The sequence below is a fragment of the Cyprinus carpio genome, chromosome A2 (genome assembly GCF_018340385.1).
Source record: "Cyprinus carpio isolate SPL01 chromosome A2, ASM1834038v1, whole genome shotgun sequence".
Lineage (NCBI taxonomy): Eukaryota > Metazoa > Chordata > Actinopteri > Cypriniformes > Cyprinidae > Cyprinus > Cyprinus carpio.
In genome coordinates this window covers 19,436,857-19,453,900 of record NC_056573.1, presented here as the reverse complement: position 1 = coordinate 19,453,900, position 17,044 = coordinate 19,436,857, and the positions used below count along the sequence as shown (strand labels likewise).

At 38.0% G+C, this 17,044-nt stretch overlaps 1 protein-coding gene and 1 long non-coding RNA gene across 5 annotated transcripts in view; one reads left to right on the top strand and one right to left on the bottom strand.

Annotated features, from left to right (window-relative positions):
• LOC109098930 overlaps positions 1-17,044 on the bottom strand; it is a 129,515-nt gene that overhangs the window by 20,297 nt on the left and 92,174 nt on the right. For all 4 annotated transcript variants that reach the window (XM_042777523.1, XM_042777511.1, XM_042777502.1 and 1 more), the window contains one exon: positions 8,701-8,882. In XM_042777523.1, the coding sequence (XP_042633457.1) occupies positions 8,701-8,882 (182 nt within the window). The remainder of the gene's footprint in view (positions 1-8,700; positions 8,883-17,044) is intronic.
• The window catches only part of LOC122148941, a 43,978-nt gene that overhangs the window by 10,957 nt on the left and 15,977 nt on the right, over positions 1-17,044 (top strand). The window lies entirely within an intron of this gene.

Sequence of the window (17,044 nt, the reverse complement as noted above, 5' to 3'; positions counted from 1 at the left end):
CCCTTGTGTTTTAATACGACTCTGGGACATTAAGCCCAGATTATCCTTTGAAGCAATTCACACACTACATTCTAACAACGTACTGCTTCCCTGCGCTCCCTCCTCGGTCTCCCCTTCATTCCTTGCAAACTTAAAGCTTACAAGACTACATCTTCAAGTCCAAAAACCAGGTTGGATTCAATATTCCACTTTGACATTACTGGTTCAAAAAAATCCATCCCCCCAAATTCCTTTCCTTCTCACTATAATTCTTCCCAAAGTCCTTCACGGTTTCTTTCAATCTCTCCCTCTTTGTCTCAAAGAAGATTAACGCAGAAAACAGATAATACAAACAGCACCACAGGTTGATGGCCGTGGATTAGCTACACGGTTAAAGTGAGAATACATGGAAATAACTAAGGCAAGACAGATTTACAGCATCCACAGCTGTTTCTAAAACTCAGTGGTGGAGGATTAGACAAACAACAGCAAGGTCACGAGTCTGATTCACGAGGAACACACATCTGGATACAAATTTAGCCTAAATGATGCATGCACTGCATAAATGTAAATATAATGCAAGATTTGAACCTTCATCTTCAATTCTGCATCGCAGATATTTACAGGAGGAAATTCATCTCCACAGACCTATGTTTAATTCATAGCATCTTATTTGCAAAAGCAATCACTCAGCTCAAACCTATAGATTGTTGCACCACTAGGTGGCACTGTTGGAAAGCTGTATAGGACTACAGGACTGCCATTTACAAAATAGGTGTTTAATGCTACTTTAGCATCAGTCACTTTAGGGACAGTTGGTTGTACAGCACTGCCACAAGAGATCACAGATGTAGATCTATTGCCGGCATATTAAATATTCAAATGTACACAGACCTCTTCCATCATAGCTCTGTGTAATGCAGCTCTCTCTCTCTCTCTCTCTCTCTCTCTCTCTCACACACACACACACACACACACACACACACAAACTCAAACACATACAAAACTCAAACACAGACTTCCTGCAATCTGCATACGCTTAATCAGAGTAGCATGCCACCCACCAGCCCACACAAACGCCGTTCTGTCTGGATAATTATGCCTCTGAAAATTCACTTTGTGTTGATTAGTCTAAGAACAGTGAATAATGCTGTGTAATGCCAGCGTGTGGACAAAATGTTAAACGAATAGTTCACCGAAGATTAAAATTCTGTCATCATTTACTCACCCTCACATTGTTCCCAACTTCATGGCTTACTTTCTTCCGTAGAATACACAAAATGTAATTTCTGAAGAATGCCTTGGGCACTGTAATGAAAGTGAATGTAATTTAATCATAGTGAATGCGACCCTGGCTGTCAAGCTCCAAATTACAAAAACGAGCCTTTAAAGTATGATTAAAAGTGCTCCATGCTGCTTTTTTTTTTACTTTTCTGAAGCCATTTGATAACCTTATGTGAGAAACAGGTTGAAATTTATGTGATTCACTGAAATACTTTCAAATCGGATCTTTTAAAGGAATCGGTTGATCCATTGCACAAAACGCGCCGAAATGATTCTTTCACGCATTTGTCATATTCTCCAGTTCAACACACTTGATTTAATGTTCTCTTGTGGAGGAAGATTAAGAGTGCATAATTCATTACGCATAGTCTTTAAATATAGCACACAAATTGCATGGACTTATTTTATGCTGATCTGTTATAAATCTCCCATTGATTGTAATTGCATGCAAAAGAGTGGCTGGTAAATTACTCAAAATGTTTTCCTTTGCGTTCCACAGAAGAAAAGAAAGTCAAATGGGGTGTGGAACAACTTAAAGGTGAATAAATGATGACGGAATAATTGAGAACTAACCTTAAAGTACTCACTAAACTCATATTCAGACACATAGGCTATAGCAGCACCTCCCCAAAATGAAACCTGATTAACATTGTAGGTTCCTTTCCTTAATCCTCAGCTCAAGGACAAAGAGTTTTTGCACTGTTTGAAAATCAATGAATTTCTAAAGCGCTGGTCCACCCTAGGTTTTTAAAGTGCAGAAATGACCGCAGCACATAACTAACATCCCTCAGGGAAGAGACTCTACAGAAAGAAACCCAGCACTGCCTGCACGCCGCGGAGATGAAATGAGTGAGCGAGGGAGGGAGAGAGGTCGCAGTGCAGCTTTACATATGGAAACAGCGTCTTCTCAGACAGGCAGGCATGACCTAGCTTACCAAAAAGGGCCCTGACTGACCCATTCACACACTCAGCCTTAGGCTTTGTCCTCTTTATCTGCACATCAAAGGTCTCTTCGTCTTATCTGCAAAATGCTTCTTTCTTCAGTACCTTTCATTTTTAGAATGTGCTCCTTTTTTGTCATCACGTGGTTTGTAATTCAGGGCAATATTAACACAGAGGGTGCAAAGGTCATGTATGTGTGAAAGAAAGAAAGGGTTTGTACCTGTCTCTGTCAAAATGATCAGCTTACACCAGTTTTCATGCTAGTATGAGCTGGCTGATCTTGCTGGTTAAGCTAAAGGAATATGGATGTAGTTCCAAATGCATATTTCCTTCTTTGTAAATTCTGAATGCAAATGAAGATATTTTGTAGATATCCAAGCTGTTTTTTCTATTTGAATATGAAAATAGACTTGGACTCTCTAGGTCCAAACAAAGTACTGTCAAATTAGTACATATGAAATCATTCATGTCTGCACATCAAGCAAGAATAATCACTAACGTCAAACCTGGTAAAAATCCATTTTCAAAAGCCAAAAAATTGCAAAAGAGATTTGAAAGCTATGAAGCTTTTTACATTTTTTAAATTACATTTACATTTATACATTTGGCAGATGCTTTTATCCAAAGTGATTTATATTGCATTCAAGGTACACTTTTTTTTTTTAATAAGTTCTTTCTTTCCCTGAGAAGGCTATATTGTTTGATCTACAGGAAAGCTTAAACTTTTTATCACTTAAAGGAATAGCTGACCTAAAAGGGGAAATTTGCTGGACATATACAGTACTCACCTTCAGGTCATCCAAGATGGAGATGAGTTTGTTTCTTTATCAGAAAAGATTTGAAGAAATTTACCATTAAATCACTTGCTCACCAATGGATCCTGATGAATGGGTGCCGTCAGAATGAGAGTTCAAACAGCTGATAAAAACATCACAATAATCCAGCTTTGTGTTTGTACTAAACAGATCAAGACTTTTTTTTTTAACTGTCACCTTTGGCTAAAATACAGGTCCTCTATCCATAATACTGCTTTCTCCAGTAAGGAGAAAATTGTACAGATCAAGCACCATTTACAAGAGAAAACAGTTCGAAACAGTCCTATACAAATATGTTGATGGATTTTGCTAATAACAGGGGATGGACCATTTCACTGCAGGAATCATTATTACAGGTCATAAACTGGGATTTTGGTCTAAAGCAACGATTTTAAGTTAAAATGCCTTAATGATGGATTTATTTCTTACAAACATGGCTTTTCACTTCACAAGACATTAATTAATGGACTGGAGTGGTGTGGATTAACGTGATACCTCATCAGCTGTTTGGACTCTTCTGATGGCACCCATTAACTTCAGGGGAGTCATTACTGAGCAAGCGATGTAATGCTAAATTTCTCCAAATCTGAAACAAATTCTTTCACAACTTGAATGAATTGAAAGTGAGTACCCTTTCAGATAATTTTCATTTTCGAAAACTACTTATTAAAACTTCAGTTAGTACAGTTAAAAATACAACTTAAGAATAATTTTAAGAATTCAGTGACCACTTTACTTATTCATTTTTGACATTTTTAGAGCACAGTGATCCCAGTGCTCATTCATTTTTGTTAAAAAAAAGAGCAACTTAGATATTCAACAAAATATCTTGATGTATTATGCACAAAAGAAAGTCATGGGTTTGACATGAACAATGTGAGGGTACATAAATGACAACCGAACTTAAAATTTAGGTTAAAATGGCTTTAAGCGTCCATTCTGCAGTGTCTTAGACTGATCACTATATGTAGCATATCTGTTTTTTCAACAGATGTATTATATAAGGTTGTTTGTATGTATTTTAATATTTGTGCATGTCTCCTCTAAGCAAAAAGCGACTATACTCTAAACTCTGTGGGTTCCTGAGAGGTCATGGCAGGCATTGTGATGACAGAAATTGCTCCTATTGGAAACACTTTCCTCCCTGGGGCGAGCTCTTCCTCTCTCTGTGATGCTTTCTTTTCTTTTCATATCTTTCACTCTCCCTTTCTGTCTCAAAGGAATCTTCAACTTCAGTCTTTCTGATATGGAGCGAATTAAACCAGAGGCAGGCATGACGATCAGCTGTTCTGAATGAGATAGGCAGGTGGCCAGACTAGAGTGGGGTCCTGTAAACACAAACACAAACACAACAAATAATGTTCAGCAGTTTTTTATATTTGTTTAATGGGCCGGAAACCAAAGGGGAGCTTAGTGCTAATTTTACGCTTTGTTTATTCTAATTCTATTAGAGTGGTATCTTTCATGTTTTCTATTAGTTGCGCGTGGGTTCTCTGGCTAAATCCCTTTTAACCTCTTCAATCTTTGTCTTCAGATACTCCCACCTGCATATCTTTACATTTTGTTCTCTTTTTCTGTCTTTGTCTTGTTCTTCTTCTCCATCGTGTCTTACAATACTGTCAGGAGTCCTGGCCAGAATCCTGTCGGACAATGGAACGGTCTCTGTGTGATTTTGACAGGAATATTAGAGAGAACTGTAACACGGGAGCAATTTTAGAAAATATGATTGGGAGAATAAAGCATCAGTGCAGTGGAGGATGAAGTAGGAATTCATGGAGAGACATGGGAGGAGTTCATTTGTTTACCCATAATTCCCCCTTTTCATTTCCTCCTTCACTAAGCATTAGATGACTAAAGCATTCCCTTTTTTCTTTCTATACTCTTCCACTTTTTTGTCAGATTAATACTTTCTAATACTTATTCATGCCTCACAATACTTAAAAATAAAAATTATGTCATACTTTGCTCATGCTTTCTTTCTTCTATGGAACATAAAGAAGATATTTTGAGAAATGCCTCAAGTGTTTCTAGTCCAAGTCAGTGGGCTCCAACATTGTTTGGTTCCCATCAGTCAAAAAAAAAAAGAGCTTTCTGAAGGATTATGTGACACTAAAGACTGGAGTAATGGCTGTTGAAAATTCCCCTTTGCAAACCTTTATGTTGATAGAAAACCTTTATTTGAAATTCTAATAAAATTTTACAGTATTACTGTTTTTACTATATTTTTGATCAAATAAATGCAGTCTCAAAGAGCATTAAAGTCTTCTTTCAAAAACATTTTGTCTTTTGCTGATGGAGAAAATATGCACATATGCACAAATTATATATGCTATGCTCTGTCCAGTTAAACCTGCTATACTGTAGTTCTGTGTCCCAAAGCTGGAAATGGAAAAGATTTACACTTTGTTAAAATAGACACAGCCTTTGAATTTTGTCAGTTACTGTATGTACATCTAAGAAAATTAACCATCCGATCAAAAATCTGAATGTGTAAGACTTCACAGAACATCTTCAGTATGCCTGATAGCAAAACTAATGCAGGTACAGCACAGCTACATAACTATGATATTTTCTCTCTCTCTCTCTCTCTCTCTCTCTCTCTCTCTCTCTCTCTCTCTCTCTCTCTCATTTTCCCTTAACTTAATGTTTTTGTCTTTGATATGGTCTCTCCTAGTGTACGTCTTACTTCCACGTCTCTGTATCTCTCTATATACTGTCGCCTCTCTCTTGCCACTCGTTTAATCTCCATGCTCCTTTCTGTCTGTTTCCCCTTCCCAGTTTTCCCTTATCACAGTAACACATCCCCGGCCTAAAATCCCTCCCAGGCTCACCTGCAGCCAAAGCTTCTTTTTTTTTTTAAACTGACTTCCCCACACCTGCCAGGCCTGTCACAGTGACAAACCCCCTTATTTATTTACACACACACATTCAAACAAACTTGCACGATCGCAGGGGCCCAGTACAGTCGCTGTGACATACAGACAAATGAGTCCAGGAAGCTGGATTGGCATCAATAAAACTGTGCCGCGTTTTCCAGTGTCTGATCACAGATCCAGATCTGAGCAGAGCACACACACAATCAGCTGGCTTCCCGGCAGCTCGGAAATGGGGCTTCAAGCCTTTTGACTATAACAGGCAACATTCAAAACGAATGTCGTTATCTCATGGAGCATTACCTCAAAACCTGATTAGTTGAGATTATTCTATATAAAATGATCCTGATGATTCTATTGCAGGGACAGTTTACACAGGAATAAAGATTCTATCATCCTTTACTCAGCCTTATGTTGTTTCAAACTTGTAAGCCGTTATATTTTCAGTCAGAAACGCATAAGGGCTTTTCACACTGCACTTAAACCTAGGTTATCATCATTCTAAACCCCACTTTTAACCCTGGGCAAATGTATGTTTCACACTCATAATTTAGAAGTGGGGTTACTTACCACCACTTTTTACCCGAGGATATGAAACCCTGCTCCGAGCAGGGTTAGAACCACTTTTACCCAGCCTTGCGGTGCCAAATGTGTACAGTATGGAATGATGCAGTGTTTGAATGTTACAGTTCAATGCTTAGCAACAGAAACCAATCGCATGCCTCATATTCACGAACTTTGGACAGTTACAGAAACAGCAAGTTGCATAAAAAGTCATTTTATTCTTACCTTTTTATTTCACCAAACAAAAAACACATATGTGACCCAGGACCACAAAACCAGTCTTAAGTGTAATTTTTTCAAAATTCAGATTTATACATCATCCGAAAGCTGAATAAATAAGCTTTCCATTGATGTATGGTTTATTAGGATCGGACAATATTTGGCCGAGATACAACTATTTGAAAATCTGGAATCTGAGGGTGCAAAAAAATCAAAATACTGAGAAAATTGCCTTTAAAGTTGTCCAAATTAATTTTTAACAATGCATATTACTAATCAAAAATTAAGTTTTGATATATTTACGGTAGGACATTTACAAAATATCTTCATGAAACATGATCTTTACTTAATATCCTCATGATTTTTGACATAAAAGAAAAATCTATAATTTTGACCCATACAATGGTTTTTTGGCTATTGCTAAAAATATACCCCAGCGACTTAAGACTGGACACTTTGTGGTCCAGGGTCACATATTACAGTCTGCAATAATTCAAGGCTGCAATTCTAGTCATAATTAACCCAGGGTTTAGGAATTTACTGTGTAAAACTTTGTTTTATAAATAGAAAGGATTAATTGTTAACCCTGGGCACCCTATGAGCAGTGTGAAATGTTAAAAAATGCCAGTCAACAATGTCAGTTGCTGGGTTTCTAAAATATATTTTTTTATGCAATAAATAAAATGTATATATACTTGTTAAAGTATCTGTATAAATATATGCATACTTGTTAGAATGCATTAAGGTGATAAAAATAGTGATTTTGTGTGAGCAATTACCTGTTTTGACTATTTGTGCACGTAGGAGGAGGAAGCCACATGCATGAAATGGACCGACAAGGAGTGACAGCTTTCTTATAAATAATCACAAGTATTTAACCTCACAATTAGCACAGGCTTATATATGGAGTCTGGCACCAAAATTATTAGTCAAACGGCTTAAATTTTGTTCTGTTCCTCACACAAACACCACATACAGCTTTAGAAGTTTTGGAATATAATGCATATAATGCACAATGAGTCCTGTTGATTACTTTTTATGGTGTTTTTGGTCCTGTTTGGAGCTTGACAACCCCTGGTGACTATGAACTGTCATTGTATGACAACATGACATGATGGTGAGTAAACAAAGACAGAATTTTAATTTTTGAGTGAACTTTTCCTTTAATTTATAAATGCATCATGTGCCGTTTCTGGTGATGTGAATATGCCCTCAGGCGAACAATGACAGTCAGAATCAGTGAAGAAAGGGCTGTCAGAGATGAGTGCTGTCTCATGGGACTTCTGCGTGTGGCATGCACCACACGGTGTGCCAGTGTAAATCACGCTCTTTTCTCTCGCAGTCTGTCTGATTAGCGTCTCGCATGCACACGAGTGCGAGGGGCTGCACAGACTTTGATGGGGCTGATTCAACATTGACTCACATCGCCTATACAGCACAGACACTTGCTTTTGGCCTTTTGTGGAGGTTTTTTTTCTTCCACTGGAGCAGATCTCCTCACGACAAATGGCAGAATGAGTAACCTGCCCCTCCTACACCAGTAACATCATCTGCTCTATGAGGCGTCTTCTGATCTCTTCCCACCTACTATGAACCCATGCCCACACACACATACACACTTGTCCCTGTTGGAAAGACCAGTGTAGATGGTTACCAGCATGTATTGTGTTTTGGATGCAGGTCACCACTATTGTGCTGCCATTCCCACCAGGCTTCTTAACTAGCTTAGCCAGCAAGACTTTCTTGGTCAGCCTGCTTCAAACAGAAATGCTGGTTGACAACATGCACTATACTGTAGCCATATTTAGCTGACAGCCAGCAGTCAAGTTTTTTTCCACATATTTTTTATCGAAATGTTAAGATTTTGCCTCAAAAAGACACAAATAAAACATGTGCTTTTAAAAAAACATATCTGCTCGTTTGAGGAAGATAAACCAACACCGAATTAAATTTATGCTGGCTTCAGATGGACTTTTCAATGCAGGGTTGCCTTTCCCCATATGTCCTGTTAACTTTTTTCCCACCTTGTTCAGAATGATCACGGCCTCTTGGTTGGCTCCGGTGATGTTAAAGGTGTCCCCTGACTCTCCGTCCAGGATGGTGTACTCTAGCTTGGCATTGTCTCCCAAGTCGACATCTGTTGCTGAGATCCGACCCACCTCCGCCCCTGGCACCGCCAACTCTGACACAGAGAATAGCCAGGAACCTGAAAAAGGAAAAAGATTTGGACATAAAGATGGGATGGGAAGAGAGACATGGAGACAGAAAATCAATCATTTGATGCATCCTCAGACACACAGCATTTCAAAAGCAAAGGCAGAACATAGTAAATAATAGTAGGATTTAATTTATTAAGGAGGAAGGATAAAGCGTTATGGTCCAAAAAAATATCTGCTTCCATCAGAATTGAATATATAGTGAACATTTGTTCCACACGTCACAACCAGGGACATTACAAAGTACATCTCCATTAGAAACCTTGAATCTGTGACACAACAAAACAACAGCCTGAGATGAAAGTCAAAGCTCATCACCATCACCCTATATCAACAAACTGCACCCACATTTGCAGAAATATAACACCAGCCATTCAAATCACTCCCTCAGTAGTGTGCATCAGTTTTGCATCTGAAAGACTTTGAATTTCAGTGCAGACTGGCATGTAGTCCTGCTGTTCTTTGATGAGGGAGAGGTGTCTGATGGGGAAAAAGTCTCCAGCACAACAAGTGTTTGAGGATTCAACTTCAGAGTGGCCACTGTGTCATTGCTCGGACTTTAAAACGCTCTGTCACTTCTGTCAAGCAAATGCACGCACTTCCACTTAGATGTCGCTTGCGATTCGGCGCACTTGAGGCAAAATCGAGGAGAGCTGTTTGCTTTGGGATTTAAGGATTCGGCACAACAGGAAGTCAAACACAGACACACACATTGCTGCATCCTCAAGGTCACGCACTTCAGTAAAAGGCGAGACGCCCACTGGACAGGAATAAATTACATTTTAAAATATATAAAAAACAGAAAAGAGTTCTTTTTTCAAACTTGTATATATTCAACAGTTTAAAAAGTTGCTTTTTAAATGTTTTTTTACGCCATATTTTTAGTCTAAATTTTCATTTATTCCTGTGATGGCAAGATATTTTCAGCAGAAATTACTCAATTCTTCATTGTCACGTCATACTTTAGAAATCATTTTATATGCTGATTTGGTGTTTAAGAAACATGTTTTATTATCAATGTTGAAAACAGTTGTGATGCTTAATACTTTTGTAGAAACTATAATATTTTTTTTTTTTATCATTTGATGTACATAAAGTTCAAAAGGATAGCAATGATTTGAAATAGAATTCTTTGTAACAATGTAAAAGTCCTTACTGTCACTTTTAATCAATTTAATGCACCCTTGCTAAATAAAAACATTAAAACATTCAATAAAAGCATTAATTTCAGTATAATACAAAATGTGTATATAGTACAAAATTGGCTACTTTTAAATTGAGATTCAAATTAGCAATTTTTATCTTTCAGGTCCTTTTAGACAAGCATGTTACTTTAGACACAATAATCATGCAACACAACAGTGTATCTTTTAGTTACAGTTTGAAAGGACATGATGCTTCTGATTTGAAGCTATCTTCCCCTACAGCTAGCCACAAAATCATTTGTCATTTTCAAAGACTTAAGACTGAGCAAACTCACTTCAAACACGCACACACACAATGACAGCCACCCGTCACCTCATAAATCACGAATCAGGACTGAAGAGGAGCAAGAAAGCGAATGGATGATCATCTTTTTCCAAAGAAGCTTTAGCCGGCCAATCAAACAGCATGAAGGGACAAGATCAATGTTCTGTGACTTAGAGATATAGCACTCCCCACTGGGTCACTGTAATTGTGTTCAGAAGGGACAAATGAAGTGGTACCACAGCGCCTGCATGGACTATCTTTAAAGCAAAACCTTTACTCTCAGCCTCACCTCTGCTATGAGAGAGCCTGCTTGTTTTATTCTTTTAATACATTAAAAGCCACTCTAATGGGGCTGTTCTTCCCAGGGAAGGAGCAGGGATTGGCCAGTATGAGTCAGCGCCCAATGGGAGATTAAGAGCAGAGTATTTAGAGCTTTTCAATGATAGGCAGATGGAGTTAATTAGCAGGTCTGTGGATGAATACAGCTTTAGCTCAGTAAATAACATGGAGCACAATTACCTCAGGTCCACCGAGCGAGATGAGTGAGACTCAGTGTGGGCAAGACTGCATGTGGGCAAGCATAAGATGGATTTTGAAAAGAAATGCATTTAAATGGTAAAAAGAATTCTCGATGGATGAATAGATGAAGAGGGCTGTATTGTTTGTAAATGAGGGGAAAACAGCTTGCTTTAAAGATGTAGCAATTATAAAAAGAGACGAATAGAAATACAAAGGCACTGCTATAAGAGAGAACAGTCAGGAGACAAAAAGAAAAATAAAATAAGATAGAGTATAAGAAGGAAAAGAGAAAATAAGAGGCCTTATATATGGATGAGGCTTTATGTTGCCGTAGAAATGAGACCTCTGAGACGGGAGAGTCATTAAAAAAGTGTCTAGCTGGCTAAAGCTCAAGCGTTGGTTGAAAATTAGATAGAATAAAATCTGCATCCTTTTAGGACGTCCATCACTGTGGCACTTATTGAGGCAGGGTTTAAAATGAAAGATGTGGAGAGAGAGAATTGGCATGGAGTAACCCTTATCTGGGTCTGTCGCTTTACTGCCCTGCAGATCGACTAGTTAACCTCTGCCGATGTTGGAATCACACCATCTGGATCCTGCCGTAAAGTAACAATGAGGGACCAAAAAAGGTGATAAACAGATCATGTTCTATAAAGCATATCCAATGGCCAATGAAATATATCACACAATTTAAAGACAGCAAATAACACATGCACAATATTTTACATAATATTTACCAAATTAATGCAAAATAATTCATTTTAAAATTAATTTGAAAAACTATCTGAACTTAATTGTTATAATACTTCTTTTGCATTCTGTTTACTAAAATTATTTGAAAAATATTTCTAAATTATTACATTTGAGAAATTTATATGAACTTAATAAAAAAACAGAAAAAACATGTTAAAAAGAGATTTAATTTAGATGTGAAAATATAGATGTTCATGAAGGTAATCGGCCAAACACAAAGTTCACTTTAAAAAAACCATTTTTATAGAATTTTGATAAAAATTAAGATTTACTTTATTTTTAAAACACTAGTCATCATAAACTTGCCAACTTTGTAAATAGCTAAATGAAAAACTGAGCATCATACATTCAATGACCAAGGATCACACTCTACCAGACTTTCAAGCCTTTCTGAACACAACAAACTCTCACAGAATCACATGCCTTGTTTCTAGGAGATGTGTGACAAATAAAAACAATATATGTTCTAAAATCACCTCCATATATTAAACATGTTTGATATTTTGATCATAGACTGTATAGGCGATATGACCCGTAAGCTTCCAAAGAGCGTTTTTGAAGTTCAAAGTGGGTGGAGCGGCCATCGCCATCTTGGCAGCGCGTCACCGAGCGTCACTCCCAGATAATCGAAAATGGGCAAAGAGGCGGGAGCTGGTTGCTGAAACCACGCCCACCTAGCTCGACGGCAGTGTCAGCAGCGGCAATCTACCTGTCACTCAAGTGGTTACGCTCTTAATTATGCAGAACTTTAAGGCTTAATATAATTTAAACGGATGAGTTATAAAAAAAATCCACCCCCTCACAGTTTTCATGAACGGCAAAATTAGCTATATAAACCAAAATCTTTTTTTTTTGTACCATTTTGTAAAATTTTTTTTTCATTTTTTGCTGCTGTAAAGTTGGGACATTTAAAAATGGGGGATAAAACAACTTTTTGTTGCATGCTTTTAGCGGGCAGTTGACGAATTTTTGGGTGGTTTCCTTTTTGTTTTGATGTGGGTGAAATCTGTAAGCATCATACAAATCATTCTTTGAAATCTGTCAGCTCAAATCTGCAAACTGGCTTTGACTTTCAGCAACTAGCGTCAACTTGTCCGGAGTGTAAATCGGGGTAAAGATATGGGCAAAAGTCGTGTAGTGAATTTCAGCCCGTATGTTAAAATAAAAGTTTCTGACACTAATCAGGCAAACTCAGTCCAATTAAAAAAAAAAAAAAAAAAAAAACAATTCCATTTTATTAGTCATAGTGATATACCATGATAAATAGGTGTGTAGACTCCGACACATTTATTCTTAAAATTTGCCATACATTCTGATGTCTGAAATAAAGAGCTGTCATTAATAAAGACCCACTAAGATGATATGATTATGCTGGGGTTTTTACATGATATTTGCATCCAGGTCCTGCTATGAGGCTTAATGCATTGTAGAAGTGCTTTAACTCACATCATGAGAATGGGCGCACAGCATCACAGGATTGAAAGAGGGTACTCTTCACAACAGGAACAGGAACACTATTCACTCATGCCCAAAGGACAGATTCAGCACAGCAAGGATTCAGCACAGGAGGAGTTAGCTAACTGTATATGAATACATCAAAAGACTAAACATCGAAAGTGAGAACGAGAGGCAGAGATTAAGAAATTGGTGTAGCGGCTGCGAGTGAGAACTCAAAGAGAGAGAGGTGTGGGAAATGGGCAGTTATCCCACTCCTCAAAATGAAAGGACTGAAAACACAGGGGTGCAAAAGCTAAAGGGAAGGGAAGAGAAGTCAGACAAGGTGAATTAAAGAATGAGAAATGGTGAAGATGGACACGGGAGAGATAATGTGAGGCCAAGCGCATCTGTCTTCCATGACTATGTGCGGTTGCACGAGATCGAGGGATGGAGAAGGCTGAGGTACAAAGAAGGGCGGGAGACGTGTCTGTGCAACGATTATGCCATCAGTTGAAGCAGAAAGTGTTGAACTTTAGATGAAATATTAATAAACAGCAAAAATAAGCAGGCAAAGAAAATGAAAAAGCATTAATAGGAGACTAATATAACCTAATACTATTTTAACTATGCTCTTCTAAGGATGTGGAGCTTAATTAGAGAAGTCAATTATTAGAATTATTTCTATTATCAAACTCATCCAATATTATTTGCATCACTATTTTCTCCCATTCTGCCAGGAAGTTTAATCTGCACTAAATTAGGATGACTTGGCTTGAAACCTCCATTTACACAGCATGCACCAGTCTCGGCCAGACTGGTCTAGATGGCCTTAATTAACACTGGATTACTCAACAATCAGAGGGTAAGAGAGAAGCTGTGTCTAAACTTTGCCTGCTATAACCCTGAAACACATTTTAGTTCTCTTAGGCTAAGCTACATACACTCATGTTTCTTGCTAGTACCTACAAGATGCAAATATAAAAAGGCCACATTAAATTGATCGAAAGTGACAATGAAGACATTATAATGTCAAAAGATTTATATTTCAAATAAATGCTGTTTGTTTGAATTCCTATACAAATAAAGAGCTGATTTATTCAATTACAGGAATACAAATCATATTAAAATGAATTAAAATAGAAAACAGTTCTTTTTGTTTTACTGTACTGTACAGTAGCCTATTAGTGCAGACTTGGTGAACATAGGAGATTTTTTTCAAAAACATAAAATAAAATAAAAAAAATCTTCCTGAACCCAAACTATATAATATAATATAATATAATATAATATAATATAATATAATATAATATAATATAATATAATATAATATAATATAATATAATATAATATAATATAATAAAAAAATTTGCAACAAGTCCTGGTTCATTTCAAATCTTGGATCAACCCTTGGCATATTAATATTTGTTCACATAAGTCTTGTCAGACCTAAAACTTTGCGTTACATAAAAGTCCAACAAGTTTCTTAGGAGAAGAAATGACAGAAAATTAGAAATTATACTGGGAATGGTGACCGATATTCTATGAGAAAGAGAACGGGTGGGAAAAGTGGACAGAAAATGATAAGGAGAAGGGACAGAGATTGTTTATGTCAAGGCGGCACTGTTTCTGAGGTGGATACAGGTGGTGAAATCAGTGTTGTGTGCTCCAGAGGACTCTCACTCTATTTCTCTCACAAAGACCACTGGGGCTGTGGAGTAATCAAAACATATCCACACCCTCAGCTCAAAATGACTTTAATATCAAATCCCTCCCTCCGTAATTCCACTTTAATAACAGCAACAATGTGTCCAGGCCTCCTGGTGTATATTGTCAGGCTGTATCTGGCTCTCCCTGGACACCGCAGGTCATCTGATGAGCATTTAAATTGCCCAGGTTAAACTAACACTCACCCCTTGCTGCAATGCTTCAGTACTAACTGCTGGAATTAGATCACGGTGCTGACCTCCATCAGCAATGCCCTCAAAGATCACGGCACACTGTGCTGAATAACTAAATCCGTCCTGTGATTCAACGTGCCCATAATCTAAAATAGAATAGCCCAGAGCACCATTTCTTCAAATACTTCACTCTCCAATTACTCACCATCATATATATATATGGCATGTTAAATAATAAAAGACGTCAATGCACAGGCCAGTGTCTAGAAGCGTGGATGGCAAAACTTCAAAGAAATAAGCCATGAATTCACTAGTTTATGCAGCTGAAGCTTAGAGTCCGTCTTTCAGTTCTATGCGAGCGCCCACTTCACTTTCTTTTCCTCGTCGTGTGTAAGAGAGGAAGTTGCGAGTTCGTGGTTTGGTGCGAGACCCCCGTCGCGCTGGCAGTCCGACGGCTGCATTCATCATAGAGACGGGAACATTCCCATTAGCATGGAAATCACTTCCCTCTTACCTACCCCCACCACCCCCTCCATATCGCTCGTTCTCTGCCTCCATACAAGAAGAATGGGTCTAACTCTTATTATTCTGCGTGAAGGCACACTGCCAGGGTAGATGACAAGAAAAGCGAAATCGTTGACCATTTTTCCCGCACTCCACTCTCACTGTCACAGATAGAACAACGGCCAACCTCCTGATTGATTCCATCGCTGGCGTTTGGCACCAGGTTATTCCTCAAAAACTCCCACAATGGACCAACACTCACCCAAAAAAGTTTCCCTACAGCTCATATCACTGTCCACCTGCTCCAAAGTCAGAGAATAACAGAATTTTTGTCACCCTTGTGTCAAATTTAAAGGTGCTGTGTGTAGGACTGACACCGTTGACAAGTGGTTGAACTAGGTATTGCAGTCCAAATTCAAAATATTGGAGAGGGTTTTTTTCACCTGGCCCCTCCTCCTCAGACGCACACGCAGGTTACCAGATTGACGACACCAACAAGAACTAGTGCACTTGACAATGAATGAAAATAAATACTCTGTGTTTTCTGCCATCTGGCAACCCGGGGTGCTGAAATACAATTGGGTAAACTGGCAGTGGGCGGGTTTCACAAACCAGAACAGAGACCGACATTTGGGCCTCAAAGGAGAATAACTGACTGTAGCATTGTTTTTCAGATAAACAAGTATGTTAACTTGGCATGTTTCTTAAATATCTGCAAACATATTATGGTATTTTTATGCTTTAGTAGAGTCAAAAACTTACAAACAGCACCTTTAAGAAGTTTATCCACTGCTGGAATTTCTACAGGTTCCTAACAAAAGAACAATGCTAAATGCAAATATTGAAATGACTACATAAACATGCATAATTCAGACAGCAAAATGAAAAGGCATATCAACTTTTAAAAATACTTCTCATTTCTTTTAGATACCAGATTTTTTAAGAATTTCTTTTGGCAGTTTTAATGGCAGACATGACATGACATGTTGCACATATCATTTATTTTCTTTTTCTTTTTAAACTGTTTTTCTCTAAACTTTTTAGCGGACCTCCTAGCAGCTTAATCCAAACTAAACTTGAAAATCAGAGTCCTGTTGCAAAACCAGCTGAGAATCTCGTTCTGATGTAGAAAGCTTAGAATTGCACAAAAAAAAAAAAAAAAAAAACAGTAAAGGTTCTTTCACAGATAATTTAGCCTCTAGAGAAAAGACTGGATAGTCAGCCGGTCTTTTTGATCTGTCATATTGCTAGTGATTGAAACCTCAAAAAGGATTTGCAGTGCTACTCTACCATATTTTTTCCCTCATTAATGACACTAAAACAGCATACAGTCACTCCTGACATTTCACCTCAAATGCCCTATTCCTGGACCTGTACATAAAGTGTAAGTGAGCAGCCACAAAGATGCAGTCATCACCACAAATGACCGTAAGTGCTACCAGTGCTTCATGTGGAACCAGGGACCATCCAATCCCAGCTCTAATTGGGCGTTGTGATACGACGGAGCGATTTCAGAGACGTTTTCATGCCCCACTGATATCTGTAGCCCCCCTAGGAGACCCCACAGGCTG